We start from the raw sequence: 20,310 nt of genomic DNA, 5'->3' as shown, positions 1-20,310 counted from the left end.
CCTTTTTATTACTGATCTGTTTTAATGAGTGACAGAGAGCAAACAAAGACCAAATGAGCAGATTAAAATGCAGGCACAACAAAGCCAGTACCTTTTCACTCTGGCTATGCTCCTCATTTAGAGTTGTGCTACTACACGTGTCTACCCCAGAGTCTTTAATCTGAGGCTCAGACCATTCCAAATCCTCTTCCAAAGAGTGGCCACCAAAACACACCATTTTCTTTTGTCTTTCAGACAAGGTGTTAGAATCCGACAAAACTGCCTGCTCACTAGTTTTTCTTTTTCCCCTTTGACTGTCCCCTACAGGTGTGGGATAAAAAGGATACAAAAAAGAAAACATGCGAAGATGTAAATAAAACAAAGGAAACATGAAATGGTAAAGGAAACTGAATGGTAAGGCTCCACATGTCTCACCAAAGACATTGGGGATGCCTCACTGCTATGCCAAGACGTATGGTCCCAGTTGTAATCCATGTCTCCTGTGAGAATCAGACAGACAAGATAGTGCAGTAAAGGAAAGGTGAAAGAAAGGACAGACAAAGATATAATAGACTTTGCATTTTCAAAATCATCCTGCCTGCACAGGCTCTGACTCACTACCATGTTTTCTAGAAAAAGCAGAAATTCCAAAAGGATGAAACATATGAGGTGTAGAAAACAGTGAACGTGTGTGTGTGTGTGTGTGTGTTTCTATATATATTGTACATAAGATATTTGTAGTTTTAGTGTTATTAGCATCACTTTACATTCCAAACAGCACACACATTATGAATTTTGGAAAAACTTAGAGTTGAGATCCTAAAACACTGAAAATGTTAGGGATCAGGATGTTTGGCTGTATATGAAATAAATCCTACTGAACTCACTGGAATGTAAGAAATGGAATAAAGCACTCTGTCTCCTATGGAGGTTCATGCCACAATCAGGTGACATAATGCTTATTGAAGCTAGCTAAAGTTATTCAGTAACTATTATAGAACGTATATCATCTTTCTTTACACAAATCTAAAAATGTTCAAACAATTTTTTTTCCTCTATGAGCTATAATAAACAACTATAATTAGGGGTTTAGAAATCTGCATAGCTGAGATCGTGCAATATCAAATATGACTTCTAATATCTGGTGGCTTCACAGAAACTGAAGTAAATCAGCAATTATACATTAGAATAAACAGCAAGTTTATAGCCCTCTTGGCTGCCAGTTCAAACCTAAAACTAGGTAGGCAGCTTCTGCTCTTTTTATTTGAATTGATTTATTTAAATAACAACAGTGCTGCCAGACGGCAATTCATGGGTGGGACTCTTTTTAATGTACAATTCCGGTTCTATTGTCTCCCCACCCAATGTTCATGTAATCCAAATTTCCTGCTTCAGTCAATTAAACAGAAATGTTTCTTCTTAAAAATAAAATAAAACCAGACAATTCTATATATATATATATATATATATATATATATATATATGCACTCTAATTTATAAGAATCTTTCCAAAAGCTGTATTTAGTTTAATGGCATTACAAATTTTGAAACTTTTTTTTAGTGCAGACATCTAGACCCCTTAGCTATGACAATAAGTCTAAATAATTCAATGTTATATCCCGCTATACTGCGATATTTTTTTTTCAAAATGTTGACATACCTGTCAAAAAATGATAGACTGTTAAGAAAGGGTACAAAATAGTCCTGGTGTTAAACTTTGTTAAAGCAACAGTCAGTTTTTACATGCTAAATTATAAGAATTGTAAATTTGTTTTTCATCCAAGACAATCTTTAAGAACTACATATAAAATATATAATTGTAATCAACAATTTATTAAATGTGTTTAGAAAATCCAGTAACATAATGCAATACATTCTTTCACATTTCTTTCCCATCTTCCCTTTTCTTTATACATATAGAACAAACTCTAAATAGGGGGTGGGGGAGGAACAAATACATGGTGGGAGCAAGGACAAGATACATTGTAAAGGAACAGAGGAAATATTTAGTAGCTCTAGCACTTTGACAACAACAGCACAATGTTCTTGTACGTCTCAGCTCATTGTTCTCTGCAAAAGATCAAACCTATTTCCTGCAATGTTCATTGGACTGCAGCTCTATATTTAGGGAGATTCAACCACTCATGAACACAAATAGAAGTCCCTCTTTAAGGCTCTAGCTAAAGATGGATGGATTTGTATGTTTCAGTGTCTACAACTTTCAAACTTTTTTTGTTTCATTTCCACATCAGGTTGCAAAAATTTTGGCAAGATTCATTGTTATATTCATTTCCCCCAATATACTCCTTTTTATGCATTTCTCCTAATGTATGCATTTCTCAGAGAACTGCATTGCAATATTTGGAGAAGTGCAAAAACTAAAAGATATTTGTGTTCTGGCTTGCATATTAGTTCGGGAAGTGTGAATTAGTTCTGTTTTTATCAAAATGTGAACCAAACTAATTTCTCACCAGCCCTAACCAGCCATGCTTTCAATTCCCCCACCCCTCCCCCTCCCCCTCCCCCATGGTTCTACATTTAGCCAATATTTCATGTCCACCAAGCCATGCCCAGAACTCATTTGGCAGTTTGGGGTTAGTTTTCTAAGATTTATTACATACACTTCTACAGAACCTTGGATTCCCCTAAGCCTACTGAAAACTCCTTCTCGTGCCTGGGTGGTGTCCTTTCAGCTATATAAAGTTCTACATTTAGAGAATACGTTTGCTTTAGTCTATAGGATAGTACTAACCATCTCATAGAGGACGGACCTAATGGGGCCTGGCACTATGCAGAAAACTTCTGGTCCCAACACTGTCATCAGCAATAGGGGATTGGGGAAAGCCCTAAATATGTCACAGAGCAAGTCTGTGGCTTTCAGATGCTGCTATGCAGTCAGGCTGCTAGAAGCTTTGGAGGTAGGAGTCAATCACAGACTGCTGTGCTGTGGACTAAATCGAATGTTGTGCAAGTGGACGCCAGCTTTCTCCTCCACCCTTGCAGCCCACACCCTCCAAATGTGCTCTGGAGCCCCCCACTCATCAAAAACAGTTTTAAGGGTGCTGGAAGGCTATGGGGGAATTGTTCCCTCCCAGTTCTGCAGACAGTAATAGTTACATCAACAGAACAACTTAGGCCTTACCTAGACCTAAGGTTTATCCCGGGATCGTCCCGGGGTCATCCCCGCCTGCTCCTGGGATATCCTGTGTGTCATTTACTTGAACAGGGATGACCCTGGGATGATCCCAGGATAAACCTTAGGTCTAGCTAAGGCCTTAATTGGATTTCACCCCATGTTTGTGCACCAGTTTTTTCTTGTTCTTCAAGGGGGTGGGGTTATATCCCTCACTCCAAATAACGATTTGATCAGGTTCCTATTTCATCTGTGGCATGACGTGTGACCACAGCTTAGGGAGAGGCCAGAGCAGAGCACAAGGCGTGCATGCAGGAAGTCCCAGGTTCAATCCCTGGCAAAACCCTGAAGAGCTTCTGCCACACAGGGTCGACAATACTGGTCTAGATGGGCCAATAGTCTGAGTCAATGTAAGGGTTAAGCAGCTTTCTATGTTCCTATGTGTAGCTTGCACATAATGCTTTTCTGCATTAGAAAAGTCAAATGCCCAGTTCTGACCATTTTCTGCCACTCTGTGTAGGCTTCTAAATGTCATGGAATGTGACTCTAAGCAATAAAGCTTGTGCACACACACATACCCACCAGGAAAATACACAGGTGTGCACTTGGAATGTAACCCATTTCTAAGTATTCAGTTTTGCTGAGCAAGGTATGCCCTTAAATCCAGTGAGGCTTGTGAGATTTTAGAACGAAGCGATTTTCACTTCCCTAGGGGATCTATCACTCCTACTTTAGTTTTTTATTACCCAGTTTAATTCCTTTCACATCCTCACTCCTCCATAGTTCTCTGCTCTAACCCTAGGCAACAGGAAAGGCACTAACTCTAGGCAACAGAAAAAACTGGTGATAATCCAACATTTACGTATGCTTAACTGGGCATTAGATTGTGGCTGAAAGCTGTGCAGCAATTCCCCACTCCCAAAAAATCATAACAAGAATTTAGAGCTAGGGCCTTAATATTTGCAGTCCAAATATGAAACAAAGTATAATGAAGACAGATTTATAGATTTCAAAAAGGCAATAAGGAGGAACTGATGCTGAAAGCTAAAAGATAACTTGTGTGGGCAGCACTGGCAGAGGGAAGAGAATAAATTAGACACACAGACATAGCTGGGATAATAAATTGGCCAGAAATTTATTCACTCACTTGAGTAGGCTTGGTGGCAGCATAAGGCATGGATCCTGTCATCAGCTGGCCTGTCTAATGACTGATTGCCCTTTTCTGGCCCACAGGCCAGGGATGCAGGTGGTGGTGGATGGCAGGGCCAGGGGCACACCATGGCATGGACCACTAATGTGAATCCCTTTCCACCACCCCAGACTTGGTCAACTTGCAATCCCTATGCTAGGCTGGTCTTGGTGCCACGTCTTCGAGATCCCTTATGAGAATCCCCACCCCTCAACAATGGATCCAGCCCAATGCCGACTTCAAGGAAATGTTTTAGGAATGTGGTATGTTTCGCCTGGAGAAGAAAAGACCGAGATGTGGTGGGGCACATGACAGCAAAGGCAAAATCTTATTCTCTTCTGACTCTATGATTCTATGACTGCTTACATGAGTGCTAGCTTCAGCCCCATCATATACCATGCCATTCACAATTATAAGCCAACCCACAGAAGCGGCTTTACAGGGGATTCAGGAGGAAGGTGAAGCTGAGAAACCTCTAATCCATGACCAGAAGTCCACTGACAGACCTTAGGATCCACCCCAATATATTTGATGAAAACTTCCATTGAAGCAAGTCTGATATCAAAAGGAATTCTCAATTTCCTTATGGTGAATATGTAGCCACAATGCTCTTGATTGTACTAGGCCAGTAGTGCAAAAGTCTTACATAAGGATGGTACCAGTACAGTCTTTCCTATTTTTGATTCGATCTAGTAGTAATAGTAATTTTATTTTGTAACAACAAGCCATAATAAAAACAGAATGAACATTCAGAATTGAACAACAAATTTAGCTTTCAATTTCCTGGCCACCAAACATAAATAAGAAAATACCTAAGATAGCATAATTTTATTTATCAAACAACATAAAACATACAAATTCACTAGGTTAACAACATTCTTCCTTAGCCTAAACTAAGATTCAAATAACTAGTTTTCTGATTTTCTGACTTGATACTAGACACAATCTAGAAATTCTAGAACAATGAATGATAAACGTTATCACTCAAAAAGTCTTCTCCAAACACAAAAAGGCTTAAGTAAGATTTGGACATCGACTGGGTCAATTGACAATCAAGACCACTAGCAAGTATCTGTAATGCAGTTGTTCTCCTTTGAGAATTTAAGGGAGAGCCATAAACTCTATAGACTAAATATGAAGATGGCAAAGTTAACACTCTATTGTGAAAATTCAGAAGCTGGACTTGTATTCTAGCCTAACAGAAGGCCAACCCGCTTCTGCAAGGACATGAATGGCAGTGGTGCTAGCAAACATGTAAAGCCAATACTATCTTTAGAAAATAATTTTGGATCTTCTCCAGCTCCTGAACTAATGTTTGACTAAAGCCACAAAATTGCACCATATAACAAAACTGCACCATGTCATTTGCGTATAAAAGAATACTGACTTTTCTATTCTCTATCGCAGTTGGCTATGCATCCAATCTCAAAGCAGTTAAACCTAAACATTAAGATTAAGATTAAAAAGAAGGGGTGGCAGAACACCTCCCTGTTGAACTCCCTTCATAGTTGGAATTGGGTCAGACTAAAGCCCACACGAAATACTGTTAAGGGAGACTCACTCCTGTTATTAAGAAGAAAGGTAGCATATATTTTGGAAGGACCATCCAACAGACTAATTAATTCTGAGGAAGAACTGTCCTGGTTTTAGGTGATTGATTCCATTGTTAAACCACAGACAATTTCCATTCAAGGTCCATAGGAAGCTGCCTTATACTGAATCAGACCATTGGTGCATCTAGTCCAGTTTTGTCTACACTGACTGGCAGTGGCCCTCCAGAATTTCACGCAGGAGCTTCTCCCATCCTGCCTAGAGATGCTGGGGGTCAAATCTGAGACCTTCTCTATTCAAAACATGTACTCTACCATTGAGCTATGTCCTTCCCTTTATCCTGGAAGAACTAAACCTGTTGAATTAATCTGGGTGAACAATTAAGTTAAAACAAAGGACTAACAGTTAGAATACATTTTAAACCATTCTGGGAGTAGAATTTGACCACAGATGAAGTTACTGGATGCCCAAATAGGGAGAAGTCTATGCTCTACTAAGGGAGGAGAAATTGTCTAAAACATATATAATTTTGGAAAAATAATTAGTCCACAAATAAATAAATAAAAATGAGCCTCAGTATTCTCTTTTCTCAGCCAAACTATGATCAGCAATATTCCAAACCTTAAGCTCATTATTTTCCAAGGCAGTGGAACTCAAGGCATCCTGCTGAATTCAATTCTATTCTTTAAAAAACGAGTTTGTTTATAAAAAGGATCTCAATTTAATAAGCTCTTAATGCTACTTCTGTTTTCAATTTAGAATGTTGTCTAGAAACTTTAGCCAGAGTTTTCTTTGCAATCTGGCATCCCATGTGAAACCATGAAAAAAAAGGCAGGTTTCTGATAAATTGGGCCTCAAGGCTGCTTAAGTACAGGAAGTAGTTAAAGTGCAGGAAGTAGTTAAAGAAAGTTTCAGAATATCTACTTTCTGCTGGCACTTAATTGAAAAAGGAGCTTCTCCCAAGATGCAATAATAGCAGAGTAATTTTAATTCCTTAGATTTATCTCCCACCCTGGAGATAAAAGAATTGGAAAGGTCCTCAGATTGTCTCAAGAATTCAATTCATTCCGCTGATAGAAGATGACAGTGGTCAGATGTGATTTTTCAAAAAATTACCAAATTACAAAAGAAATACTGTTTATCCCCCATCCATTGAGAAATGCTAATGACCACTTCTTTCCAAAATTCAGGAGCAGGGGGTGATTTTCATCAGGATGTCTTCCCTCTCATCACATTCCCAATATTGAACGCATCCCACACATACCTTTTATTTAATGTTTTTAAAAAAACAATGCCAAATTATTTGTTCTAATATAAGGTTAAAATTAGAAGGTGATTAGAAAAACATATTGTATAAACAGAGGGTTTGTAATACATACCTGCTGTCAAAATACCAGCTTAAACTGTGTTGTACTATAATATGCTTTTAAAGTATTGTTACAGATGGATCATGAGTAGATGTTAAGTGTCAAGATAAAGACTACTCAAAATAAAAACACAAAATTACTTTGAATAACTAATACAAGCATTAATTTTAAACTACATTTGATATATATAACACTGAAGTTATATATTGTGAGAAGACTTAAAGAGACACTTGTTTACATGGAAGTGCTTACAAGTACAGGAACATTATTATCTAGAATCAATTCCCATCTGTAACTTAATAGGCTATCCATTCATTGTGACTGAAGATCAGCTAGATGTTTATTGATCAAATCATGTTACCCACTCTACCCCTTTCCCCAATCATGCTTAACGATTTTTTTTGCAACTAAAACCAGAGAATTGATCTTAGAACTTGACTTACAGTATGAGATAACCAGCCAACAAATCAAACAGCTTCTAAGTTGATTAATGAAATAAACAATATTTTTTCAAAATCAATATGAAACTTGAATTTATTTTCTAAAGCAGATCTAACTTTAAGCCAAACCTTAAATATAAAATATTTCAGCTATAATTTTTTTTAATTGCTACATCTATTTGCTTTAATGGCTTTAAAGGGGGGAAACTCTTCTTAGTTTGGCATTCATAACTTTTGAATGTTGTTAATGTGAGACAGGAAGGAGAGAATAATTTTAAATTGAATGTACGTTCCCCATGAGGTTTCATTTGGGGCATGTCTACACCTAACGGTGTAGAGGGAGGGAGGGGAGGATCGCAGACTTACCTGCTTCCGCAATCCTCCCTAGATGGTCGTGCATTGTCCTGGAAGGGAAGACTGCTTTTTTTTTTTTTTTTTTTTTAAGAGTAGCTGGTTGCATGGCCCTGATCCAGGGAAAAAGGTAAGAAGAAAATGAGCTCACCCCCACCCCCATCCCAGGGATGGCAAAATTGCTGCCCGCCAAAGAGCACAAAACCCCGTCCACATGCTATGGGAATTGGTACACAGAATCTGTATATCGTAGCGATAGTTGTCAGGTATGCGGCAAGCAGAGCCACTTGTGGCCCTTATTGTAAGTATCTGCATTATACACATTTTTTTTTTACACAACTGGTTGAAATGACCTGTGCTGAATATGCCTGTACCTTGCCAGACGACATTAATTTAAAAGCTAGTTCAGCTTGTACATTAGAAAAGAGGACAAAGGAGCTCTTTCATTCATTCTTAATCATACAAGAGTCAGACAAAGTAGAAAACACAGCACTCACTTTAGCATGGGGTTATAAAGCTAGCATGCCTACTGATACTCACTAGCTGCAAGCACTTTAGAGGCCATTTCTGCCTCACATATATACTTTCAGGTATTAAGGCTCGTCTGTCCAATCTCTAGATAATCCAGAAGCATTTTGACTTTCCTTTTGCTTCTGCCATGCACACAAAAAATACCTCAGAGCATTTCTGTTCAGTTGATAAACCCTTCTGCAATCCCTTTCACTAATAAGAGCCTTTTGAAAAGAACAGCACCTTAAATTTGGATATAATAAAGGTCTGTATATAATAAAGAGTATTTTCCTTCTCTGGGATAGGCAGTTATTTTACAGATGTTAAATCATCTGACACATTCTCACTTTTTCTTTATTTTTATCCACTTTTGCTGCGGCATTTTCATTGTAAAATAAAGTGTATCATTTAGCTCCTACAAACCAAGGTTCGCTTGGCACCTACAATGTACTCCTTTCGTCGCCAACTGAAGACCTTTTTATTTTCTCAGCATTTTAACACTTAATTTAACTTAAATTTAAACTTTGCTGTTTTAATTCTGTATTTTAACCTATATCAATTTTTGCTGTGTGGTTTTAATCGTGGTTGTGCTTTTTATATTGTATTTTGTATTCATGTTTTTAAATTGTTGGTTGTTTTTATGCTTTTCATGGTTTTAATTTTTGTGAACCGCCCAGAGAGCTTCAGCTATTGGGTGGTATAAAAATGTAATAAATAAATAAATAAATAAAACCAAGTTGCATTTTGAAAGACTAAATCAAATTATTTCTGACCTAATGAAATTAGAAATTTTGGAATATAGCTTAAAAAGCTAGAATCTCCAATGCGTACACTATGGGATACCATGAGTTTTAACAAGTGTTACTACTAGTGCAACAATTAATGCAAAAGCTGGTCAAGTATCTCTTGCGGTGGCTCTTTGAAACACCTTGTACAATAGCTTTTGGAATGCCTTGTACAACTACAAATGCGAGAACAAGGGACATATTGCGATCACATTATGAAAGGGCTTGTTCAATGACTTGTGGAATGGAGTGTGAAACTGTGCAATCATTTGTGCAAGCACAATAAAATAAATCAGATTTGAAACTTGTGCAAGCCAAGGATGAAAAATATGGGTGGGCAAGTGGTAGAAGCTTTGTGCTAACAGAATTACCACTGGATACAACCCAATACGTGATAAAATCACTGAAGGATAACGTGCTTCTTCAATAAAAGCACTTTTAAAATTCCTGAAGACATCTCTCAAAATAAGTAGGTATTCCCCCCCACTACAATTTTAATATCAAACTTCCTTTGTCCGCCTTGATCTTTCTGAGTGCCCTTTTCTGCACCTTTAGCAGATCTATGATATCCTTTTCGCAATGCAATGATCGAAACTGAACACAGTATCCCAGTTTGATTGTACCATAGATTTGTATAGTTCCACAGGGTATTGAGAATCCTATGATCCCTCGATAAAAGTTCAATACTCCTTTGGAAATTATTTATGGAAGAGTGAACCTAAAATGTTCTTATCTCTCTTGAGGGCAATATAGATTTTAGCTATTTGATGGAAACCACATAGCATCAAGGATCTAAGTTGAAGAGACTGAAGGTTTAATGACAGAAGAAAAGTATGAAAAATCAAAGAAGCATCACAGGATTCTCTCCTGGCTTTGTAAAACAACCCAGAGAAGACATTTCCAATGTTACTTTGCTGTCCCTAACTTTTTAAATTTCTAATATTCAGGATATTCTTTCTTGACTGTTGGGAGTTCAAGATGGCTTTGTCCAACTGGCTTTGAATTACTAAAAATTTAAAACTTTCTTTTCAGTGGGACTTCTTTCTAACTTGCGTAGAGGGACTCTAACTTGCAGAGATCTAGTAGAAGGACTCGATATTTCTATCACGCAACTCAAACTAGTGGGTAGTTTAGCTTCCAGTAATCTCAAATCAATCTTCATTAGGCAAACCTAGATGTGGCATTAAATGAGTTTCTGCATTCAACATGCATGTTTAAGAAATTACAAAGAGCAGCAGTGTGTGTGTGTGTGTGTGTATGTGTGTAATAATTACCTTGATTTACAGTAGGCAGGGAAGGCAGGCTTCCTCATTGCTGGGGATTTCCATCCAATTTCAACCATAGCAGGTTGAAAAGAGCACATTTTGTTAGAACCATAGCAGGGAAGAAAGCAGTTAAGCTCCCACTCCCTATTTGCTGAGATCCCTATAATTATCAGACCTTCACACAGATATAGATATATATAGATACACACACACACACACACACACACACTAAATGTAAAGAAGTTTTTAATATCACACCTAGTTTGGCCCTAAGAAGTGAAATTCTCCTATCAACTTAGTATTACAGTTTCTCACCGTTGGTACGTTGACCTTTGCAAGCAATCTTCACTGGGTTCTCCTTCCTTATAGATTGCATTAGCAAAACCCATTTATCCATCATCCCTTATTGACTAAAATCCTAAGGAAAGAGCTGGTGGAACTGGACTGTATGACAATTGGTAATTGGTAACTGGCCTCCCTCTCCTGGCAGTCTCAGACACTCATCCCAAAAACAAACAGAAAAGGATGACACTGTATTCAAAAGAAGCTGTCACTCAGAGTTTAGCAAGTATGACACAGGGAAGGTTCACCTCACCAACAGCTCAAGAGAAAGGGAATTAGGCCACAGCTAGACCTAAGGTTTATCCTGGGATCATCCAGGGTTCGCCCCTGCCTGAGCACTGGATCCCCTGTGTGTCACCTAGATGAACAGGTTTGACCCCTGGACGATCCAAGGATAAACCTTAGGTCTAGCTATGGCCTCAGTTGGAGGAGGGGAGAGGCTATAGTCAAGAAAGCACTGGTACCATGTCTCAGGAACTCCAAGGAATGTAGGCAGTGAATCTTAAATGTGATGTCATCCAATACAGAATTGGATGGTGGCTGACAGCAGAAGATAACTTTTGGATGAAGTTGTCATTTATCAATTTAAATAAATGAAAAAATAAATAAAGGCAATACAAGGTATCATTGCAGTTCCAAGAGGAGAAAGGTGGAGTCTAGGAAGAAACTGATTGGGACAGGGATAATGAGGGGCCAAAAGCATTCTTTACACAGTGAAACAAGCAACTGTTCAAGGGGACCAAAGTGTGGTACAACCACACCTGTAATTCAATGCAACTCATGCAATAAACCCATGCTGAAGCAGCACATTAAACTTTGCTGGTGGTGGAAGCTCCACAGCTTGTAGCCAGTAAAAATAGTTCTCTGAACATTGCACACTAAAAGGGCACTGAAAGGTATTCAGTACTCCAAGGTTCATGACAACTCCCTGTAGCTTAGTGTCTAAACCAGCACACATGTATATATACACACACTTTATAATTCTAGTAAGCCACGCAATGAATCTTTAGAATTTTTTTTTAAAAAAATGTCTGATTTCATGAAGAATGTTTTAGTCATGGCAGCAATTATATTAATGTGCACCAAGCTGAGAGCCAGCAGGAGCCATATGACTAACAGTAAGTTGTTGCACAAAATGCCTATTATTCATGAATTTAATTTCCTCCAGGTAGCAACTCTTATGCTGTATTTTCCTCTCCTGTGGTTTCAAAATTAGTAGCATTAAATATTGACAAGAATTCTATCATACAAAATTAAAGACCATCAATTGCAATAACAATACTAAAAATCCAGCTAGGAATGCCTTTCTTTATGAATTGCATGAAATATTTGTAATTTATCTATCTATTGATACAGAGGAACAAAAAATTTGTATTAATAAAAAGGCTATGTCAAGAAAAAGAAATTATGGTACACACTCACACCCCAGATGTGGGTACAGGCACAGTGTTTTGTAAAAAAGAAAAGAGGAAAAAAAAGAAAAATGATAGTAGCACAGCAATAAAAATAAGTCCATTAGTAACAGCTCAAGGAAGGAGGGAAAACATGAATAAAAAGGATGCTATTCCATGGGCTCCAGTACATCAATGAACACCATATCAAATGGCGCAGCCCCATTTATTCTTAAGGAGTGAGCAAATGTTTATTTGAAAAGCGCTCAGATCCCCAGAAAAAAAAAGAAATAGGTAGGCTGGAGATTATTTGGGAAGACTAAGGGATGGGAGGTACTATCCTGGGGATTAAGAGGGGGTGGAAGGGAGTGTTTTGCCTGTGCTCTCTGTATGTGGATGTGCATTTTGCTTGTTTGTTTTTGCTGTGGTGTGTGTTACCTGGCTTATTTGATTCTGATTGCGTGTTTTTGTGTGTTTTGCCTAGCATTTTTGTTTTTGGTGTGGTGTGTGGTGTGTTTTGCCTGGGGACGTTTTGGAGATGCAGAGTGCCTCTGCCTGTACTGTCTGGGCACTTTTTGTCTTGGTGTGTTCTGCTCCATCTGGGATTCAGTGTTCTACTCCAGATGATGGCTCAGATGAGGAGGCACAACATCGGACAATGAGCAGTTTTAGGACTACGGGCAACACTTGGCACCATAGCCAGTGACTCAGGTACCACCCCTTAACATTGATGAGTTCAAGACAATGGGAGGCAGTCATGCAGCCAGAGTACTAATAACTTACACCAACATTGGCTTACAGCAACTAGCATGGTTTTTATAGACAGACAGCATAGTCTTACTTGGTACTCCACTTCCTCACCCAACGCATAAGGATTTTTTTTTAAAGGGCCCGTGTCTTTTCCTACAGTTTCTTCTTCTGGATGGTAACGGTCGAGTGAGCTAAGAGTGGATTGGGCAATGCTTGCCAGAACTTCCCTATTCATTGGAGGAGTCTGGGGTTACCTCCTCAGAGACAGTGGGCAGCAGTGCAAAATTCAAAGTGGAGGGCCCCACTAGTGAAAGTGGTTCTGGCTCCTCCTTGAAAAGGCTCATGGGCTCTCCATCCCTGGCCATGACAGGGTGTGTAGTGTGGATACACAAATCCCTTTGTGTATTTCTCCAAACATCACCAGTTTGACTTCTATGAAATGTGAATTTTTTTTCGTGGTTTCTCAGGAAAGTTATGTGACTTTGCCTTCGAGGCCTACAGTCAATATCTGCCTTGTATTTCTTGGCCAAGTTACTTGTCTCCAAGCCTCATCAGTCTTGTTTCTGTGAAATTGGGTTGGAACAGAAATCTGTGGGTTCAAAGGAATGGTTTTGTAATTTGTTGCTCAGACACTACCTCTGCCTTGTATTCAAATTCTTGGGCAACTTTCTTTCTTTCTTTTTTAGCCTCACCAGTTTGCCTTCTGGAAAATGGATGCTTTGTGACTGGACTTGCCCAAAAGGGCATCCTAAGGGATTGACAGTTGATAGACAGAGTCATGCAATCTTCTGTCTGTCCAAAGCGGGAATCAGGCAAAGCAGAACGCTAGAAACTTTTACAACCTCCCATTGGTCTAATTTTAACATTTTCAGCTAAACAGATCTCTCTGCCCAGGCAGTCAAGCAGATCCACGCCTGACCACCTCCCTCCGCACCCATCAAAACACAAGTCTTTTTATCTTCCTTGACCTTTTCCGAGAATACTATTGCATTTTCAGAAGAGAAGCCTCTATGGTGCTTTCCAACTGCAGGGAGGTGTGGCATGGCATGGCAAGAAAGACAGATGTGGCATGGTGGGACAGAGGCATGGCAGGCAGGAAAATCTGCACTTGGGATTCCTGTTCCCGAGATCATACTGTCTACACCTTTGGAAGGGATCTGCACCATCCTATGACTTCTCAGGCACCATCTCTGAGGCCATAGGATTGCTCTGTGGAGTTATGAGGAAAATGAAATCATTTTTCATGGAGGGGGAATAAAATAATAAACTACAAGTTTACATTAGCGTTACCCCATAAAGGAGTAAAATATTATAATTTCCAGATAGGTAATATACTAAATTTGCCATGGTTCAAACACTAATTTATCTCTCCCCCGACAAGCCAGAGTTCCTAGTTTGGAAGTCACACTTAAACAACCAAGGGATACAGCATTCCTGGATTGTTTAGTCGCTCCCATTTGCAACAGGAACAATCTGGCAGCATGAATTAACACGCTACTATATTCACAACTCAGGATTAAAAAAAAAATCCCAGGCCATTGCAACTATGGTTTTGAAGTGGGTTTCCTTGGTTAAAAGAGAACCTAATTTCATTAACCATAATTTGGATGTAAAACTATGGCAAGAGGAAGTCGATTTGGAGAGGGGAGGGGAGGAGGGAGTGCTCATTCTTGACACTAGCTAGTAATTTCCAAATGAGGTTTGCAGAGAGCCAACATTATTTACATACTGAACAACTGTCTCCATAAAAGAACAACTTATATCCTCTTTTCATTATCCACAATGCTCTGTCATTCAGAATACTCAACAATTGTACTTACAGATGAATATCTTGAAAGAGAATGCCGGCTTAGGGATTATCAAAACTAAAGCATTACATTAGGGTTCATTCATTTTGAGACCATCATGGGGAAATAGAACTAATTTAAACCCAGGGGCAGGGAAGTAGCAAATAATTTGCCTTTCCCAGAAAGCATCCTCCCCCTGCATTAAATTGCACCGATTCAAGGATATATTTGGGAGGGGGGGTTGCATTATCCTAAGTTTAATTTTGAACAAATTTCATTCAGTTCTCTCACTTAGTGAAGTTACCTGACGTAAACTGAAGTTTAGTGAGAATATGTGAAACTCTCTAAAAATAGAGAATAGAAGAACACAGTTGCTTTGAAAAAACAGACAATGCATAGGGGACATGGGAAAGAAGAATTAAGCCAAACTTAGTAATGCCTGCTTCAGTTTTCTCCAGGTAATTAAACAAAATAACAACAGCAACAAAAGCTGTTGACTGAGAGTACTTAGGTCTCATTAAATTTAATGAGAACTTTTAAGAGTTCAGTGCATTAAGCCCAGATGAAATAGCTTTGTGACTTCTGTAGTTTATTCACACTATGGTAAAATGACTGCATTTGTAATGTATCCAAATAACCATAGCAATTTTACATAGGATGTGGAGTTTCATTTTGGATGTGGAGCTCTATTCAATAACATTAATTATTACTTAAAACAATATTATTCAGTTTCCTTTTCTGCCTCTGCATTAACTTTTATCAATATGAAATAAAACCAAAATATAACACCATACAATTTTTAAAGTAATAAATATTCAGCATGTTGTCTGAGAAAATTAAGGTTGTTAAAATCAAGTTAACAATCTGCTTACAACCTCTCCTGTATAAGCCCCATTGAAAAGAAGATGAACTGCAGTAGTGGTAACATTGCTCTTGAGCAACTTTCATTCCTCATGACATATATAAGAAGTACCCCTAGATTGGAACTTCGATTAGTCATTGTCTTACCAAATAATAAACCATGTTTATAACTCTATTTCAAATACCAGTAAATGTACTGCTTAAATTAGAGGGTCTAGGTTGCTCAGTTGAATAATCAACAATTAATCAATCCTTTCAAATAACAGGCAAAATGTTGAGTGTAGAAAATAATCTGCAATTATTTTCTGCCGATTGCCCCATGCCATTAAATAAGAAAATGGTTTAATTTTACTAAACATCAACAAACAATAAAATCAATCTATTACTTGAGATCTCCCACCGCCCCTTCTGTCAAAGTGACATAGAATAAAGATAATCCAACCTGGATGGCATTTAGAGTGAAATGCAAATCTGCATTTTTTTCTTCTTCCTTCCTTCTAAAGATTGCATGGTCAGACATTCTTGCTACCAGTTTCCAGAAAAAAATGTATTACAGCAGTTAGTATTCTTTCTTAGTCTATATTCTGCAGTAGCACACTGTGCTAGATCCTATTCGGATGTCACATTCTTCAAATAAAACTGAGTTATTTCCCAAGGTTAATCAAGGGGTGAAGCTAAGGATTAGTTTGCTTCATTCACTGATCCATGCCATCCATTCTGCTTCATTAATTCTAGTAGCTAGTGCTTCCAATTCCACCTCCAGTGATGTCGCCGAAAGTTGAAATTTACGCTGAGCTAAAATTTGCCCAAACATACAACTTATGGAAAGTTCATCTTCCTTATTAGGTCAAAATTCAAATACTGCTTTTTCTCTGTTGTGTTACCTCTGCTAAAGTGATGCTTGAAAATCGCAGTAAGCTTCCTTGCTCAACTGAAAGGATTTTATCATCCCTGTAATACAATATGTTTGTAGTCTGTTCACAAGCAAATCCTCAAGCACCTCTACACATTCCATTTTGTGGCTATTAGGTGCACTCATTCAGAAAGCTACCATTCTCCCAACCACGGTCCTGTATTTGCAATTTTATTTATTTATTTATTTATTTATTTATTTATTACATTTATATATTGCCCCATAGCCGAACCTCACTGGGCGTTTTACAAAAAATATAGGGCTGGTAACGCTGACCTACCTCCTTACAAGTTTAATGTAAGTATTACTGTGGTAATATTTTGAACACTGAACAACTATTAGCCACACAGGGCAAAATGAGGCACTTGTATGAGCAGCAGTTGAGGCAAAATCCAAAAATCGGAATCCCCTGCTGTAGGAATCCCCACCCTATGCATCTTTCATGTTTCGTTTGTTTTTAGCTACTTCTTCCCACACATCTATTTCAGCATCAAATCATGCTACAAAGGCCAAACTAGACATGTGTGAATGTGGAAAGAGAATTTACTCGGTTGTATCCAATGGGACCCTTGCGTGGGTGCCCCAGGCCTGCCAGCAGCAGCAGACAACCAGCCCCTGCCACTTGCAACGCCAATGTAGTACTTCTGTGGGAAAGTGCCAAAACTAGCAGAAATGCTTGTTTCTGAAAGGGGCATGACCTGCCAAGAGCAGGGGCCAGTGTTGCACATATTGCCAATGGCAGTCTGGGGGAGCCCATGCAAGGGTCCCATGGGATTCAGCCCACTGTTCCCCCCTCCCACATGGTCCCAATGAATATCCCCCCTGAAGCTGCTATATGCTGAGGGGGACTGAGAGGGGAAATAAGCCATGGCAAGACATAGAGCACCCAATTATCTGTTGGGTTAGCAAGCGAACAACCAGCCTATGGTAGCTTATTCTCCATAAGAACATAAGAAGAGCTATGTTGGATCAGACCAAGGGTCCATCTAGTCCAGCACTCTGTTCACACAGGGGCCAACCAGCTGTCGACCAGGGGCCCACAAGCAGGACACTGCAACAGTAAACTCCGACCGATGTTCCCTAGCAACTAATGTATACAGGATTACTGCCTCTGATACTGGAGGTTGCACTGAGCCATCAGGACTAGTAACCATTGATAACCTTCTCCTCCATTTTGCTGCCAACACCCCTGCCCATATGGTTCATACAATTCAGTGGATTTCCTTTTAAGAAAGAAAGAAAGAAAGAAAGAAAGAAAGAAAGAAAGAAAGAAAGAAAGAAATCATTTGCTTTAAGCAAGAATTAAGGCATTTACAAATTAACTCATGTGCCACAAACATGGGAATTGTAAGTTAAGGAGCCCACTTTAACTCCATGTCATATTAACAAATTCTATGGTCCCACATTTTGTGCTTACCTACAACTTAGCTGACATGCACCCACACTTTCCTTTTGTCTTTCAGCACCAAACCCCTTCATCTGCAGGTTAAGAAAAACACCAATGTGTTATAAGACCAGGGGTTGAGCTGCAGGACTTCTTGAAGTCCCTTCTAATTCACTGATGCTTGACTTTAAAATCTCTATGAATGGTAGTGACTGCTGAAATTGGTCCGCGTCCACCCACCTCGTTGCTCACACAGGCCACCCCAATGAGCCAGGCCACGCAAGCCTCTGCAAAGCGCTCACAAGGCTCACAAACCCCTGTGAGGCCTCGGCAACCACTCACCCTTTCCCCCTCCATGCTAATGGTGGTAGCCATTGGTGTGAAAGAGGGAAATGTTTGATTTCCAGAGGATCTAGAAATTGAACATTCTCCCTCCATGATAAAGGTGCCATTAGTGCTGAGGGGGAGAAATGTGCAATTTCCAGACCCACCAGAAATTACGCATTCCCCCCTTTTGCGCCAATGGCAATCACCATTACTGCAGAGGGGGGAAAGAGCAGGTGCTCGAGAGCAGGTCCATACCACTGCTGGGTGCATCCAGTTGGGTCTGCAAGGGCCAGATGTGGGAGGTCCGCTGCCCTCACAGACTCAATCAGACACTCCTGACATCCCTAATGATTTTTTTTCTATGTAGATTGCCTGAGGCCTACCTGGTTGTAGCCTTGGACTTGTTAGCCATCCTAGCAAAGTTCTCAGTACCTTCCTTTTATTAGGGAGATTATCTGGTGTCTCTGAACAGCTGGCCTTTTGAATAATGAGGAAATAGCCATGGTCTGTTCTGGAAGGGTGCTTATCTTCCCCACTCCCTTGACAGGAGACATCAAACTGGGTATGTGAAGAAACTGAGAAAGGCAGAATGAAATCAGATATCTGTTGGCCCTAGAAAGATCTCTCCGTCCCTGTAGAAAACTGATGTAGGAGTAGTCAACTTTGACACATCTGTCCAAGTGTTTAATAATATACCTAAACCTTTGCTTAACTTCCCTATTTGGATGCATGTAAACACAAATATTATAGAAAGCAGGCATATTGGCCTTAAGAAAAGTACCAAAATCTATATAGTATAATACGTTTATTAGGACAACACAAACATCACAAAAATGTACAAGTTTTTGAAATATCAAAAGCTTGAAAAAAATGTGATCTTTGAGTTGACTTAATAAAGGTATTACACTATATAGATTTTGGAACAAAGATTAAGAAATGCCAATAAGCTCCAGTGACCCCAATCCAAAGAAATCCAAACGTGGGTAAATTCTGCACTCCTATAACTTCTCTCTGCTTGAAGAATTGTAATGTACATAACAATGACATATATACTTTTAAATTTGAAGCCTTTAATTCTAACAACCAATCCCCGCACCCTGCACTCACACTTTTTTTTTTGTAACTTTAACAAGAGGTTATCTGGAGATGTGGGTTGAGGTGTCATCAATATGCGGATGACACCCAGCTCTACTTCTCCTTTTCATCAAACCCAGGTGAGGCAGTGGCTGTTCTGCATTAGTGTCTGAGCACGGTAATGGACGGGATGAGGGCCAACAAACTGAGACTCAATCCAGACAAGATGGAGGTAATGTTAGCGGGTGGTTCATCTGTCCAGCAAGGTGATGTTCATCCTGTTCTGGACGGGGTCGCACTCCCCCTAAAGGATCTGGTTCGTAGTTTGGGGGTGCTCTTGGATCCAGAACTGTCACTTGAGGCACAGGTGAACTCAGGGGCAAAGAGCACTTTTTATCACCTTAGGCTGCTATACCAACTGCGCCCTTATCTGGACAGAGATAGCCTAGCTACAGTTATCCATGCTTTCATAACCTCTCATCTGGATTACTGCAATGCATTATACATAGGGCTGCCTTTGAAAATGGTCCGGCAACTTCAACTGGCACAAAACAGGGCATCACATTTACTAACAGGGACTGGCCAACGAGACCACATCACGCCAGTCCTTTTCCAACTTCGCTGGCTGCCAGTCCAGGTCCAGGCCAAATTCAGAGTGCTGGAATTAACATTTAAAGCCCTAAACGGCTTGGGGGCAGGCTATCTCAAGGAACGCCTCCTCCCATATGTACCTGCCCAGACCCTAAGGTCATCCTCAGGGGTGCTTCCCGTGAGTCCTTGCCAAAGAAAGTAAGGCCGGTGGCTACTAGGAGGAGGGCCTTCTCTGCTGTGGCACCCCGGACTGAGCTCCCTAAGGAGGTTTACACTATATTCTTTCAGACGCCAGGGGAAGACCTTTTTATTCTCTCAGC

At 39.6% G+C, this 20,310-nt stretch overlaps 1 protein-coding gene across 4 annotated transcripts in view; it reads right to left on the bottom strand.

Annotated features, from left to right (window-relative positions):
• The window catches only part of RIMS2 (regulating synaptic membrane exocytosis 2), a 422,508-nt gene that overhangs the window by 214,285 nt on the left and 187,913 nt on the right, over positions 1-20,310 (bottom strand). For 3 of the 4 annotated variants that reach the window (XM_063131026.1, XM_063131028.1, XM_063131027.1), the window contains one exon: positions 92-300. In XM_063131026.1, the coding sequence (XP_062987096.1) occupies positions 92-300 (209 nt within the window). Of the gene's footprint in view, positions 1-91; positions 301-414; positions 480-20,310 lie in introns of all 4 variants that reach the window. The other variant, XM_063131029.1, reaches the window with a different exon arrangement.

The sequence above is a fragment of the Elgaria multicarinata genome, chromosome 7 (assembly GCF_023053635.1).
Source record: "Elgaria multicarinata webbii isolate HBS135686 ecotype San Diego chromosome 7, rElgMul1.1.pri, whole genome shotgun sequence".
NCBI classification, from domain to species: domain Eukaryota; kingdom Metazoa; phylum Chordata; class Lepidosauria; order Squamata; family Anguidae; genus Elgaria; species Elgaria multicarinata.
This window is presented reverse-complemented; position numbering and strand designations above follow the sequence as displayed.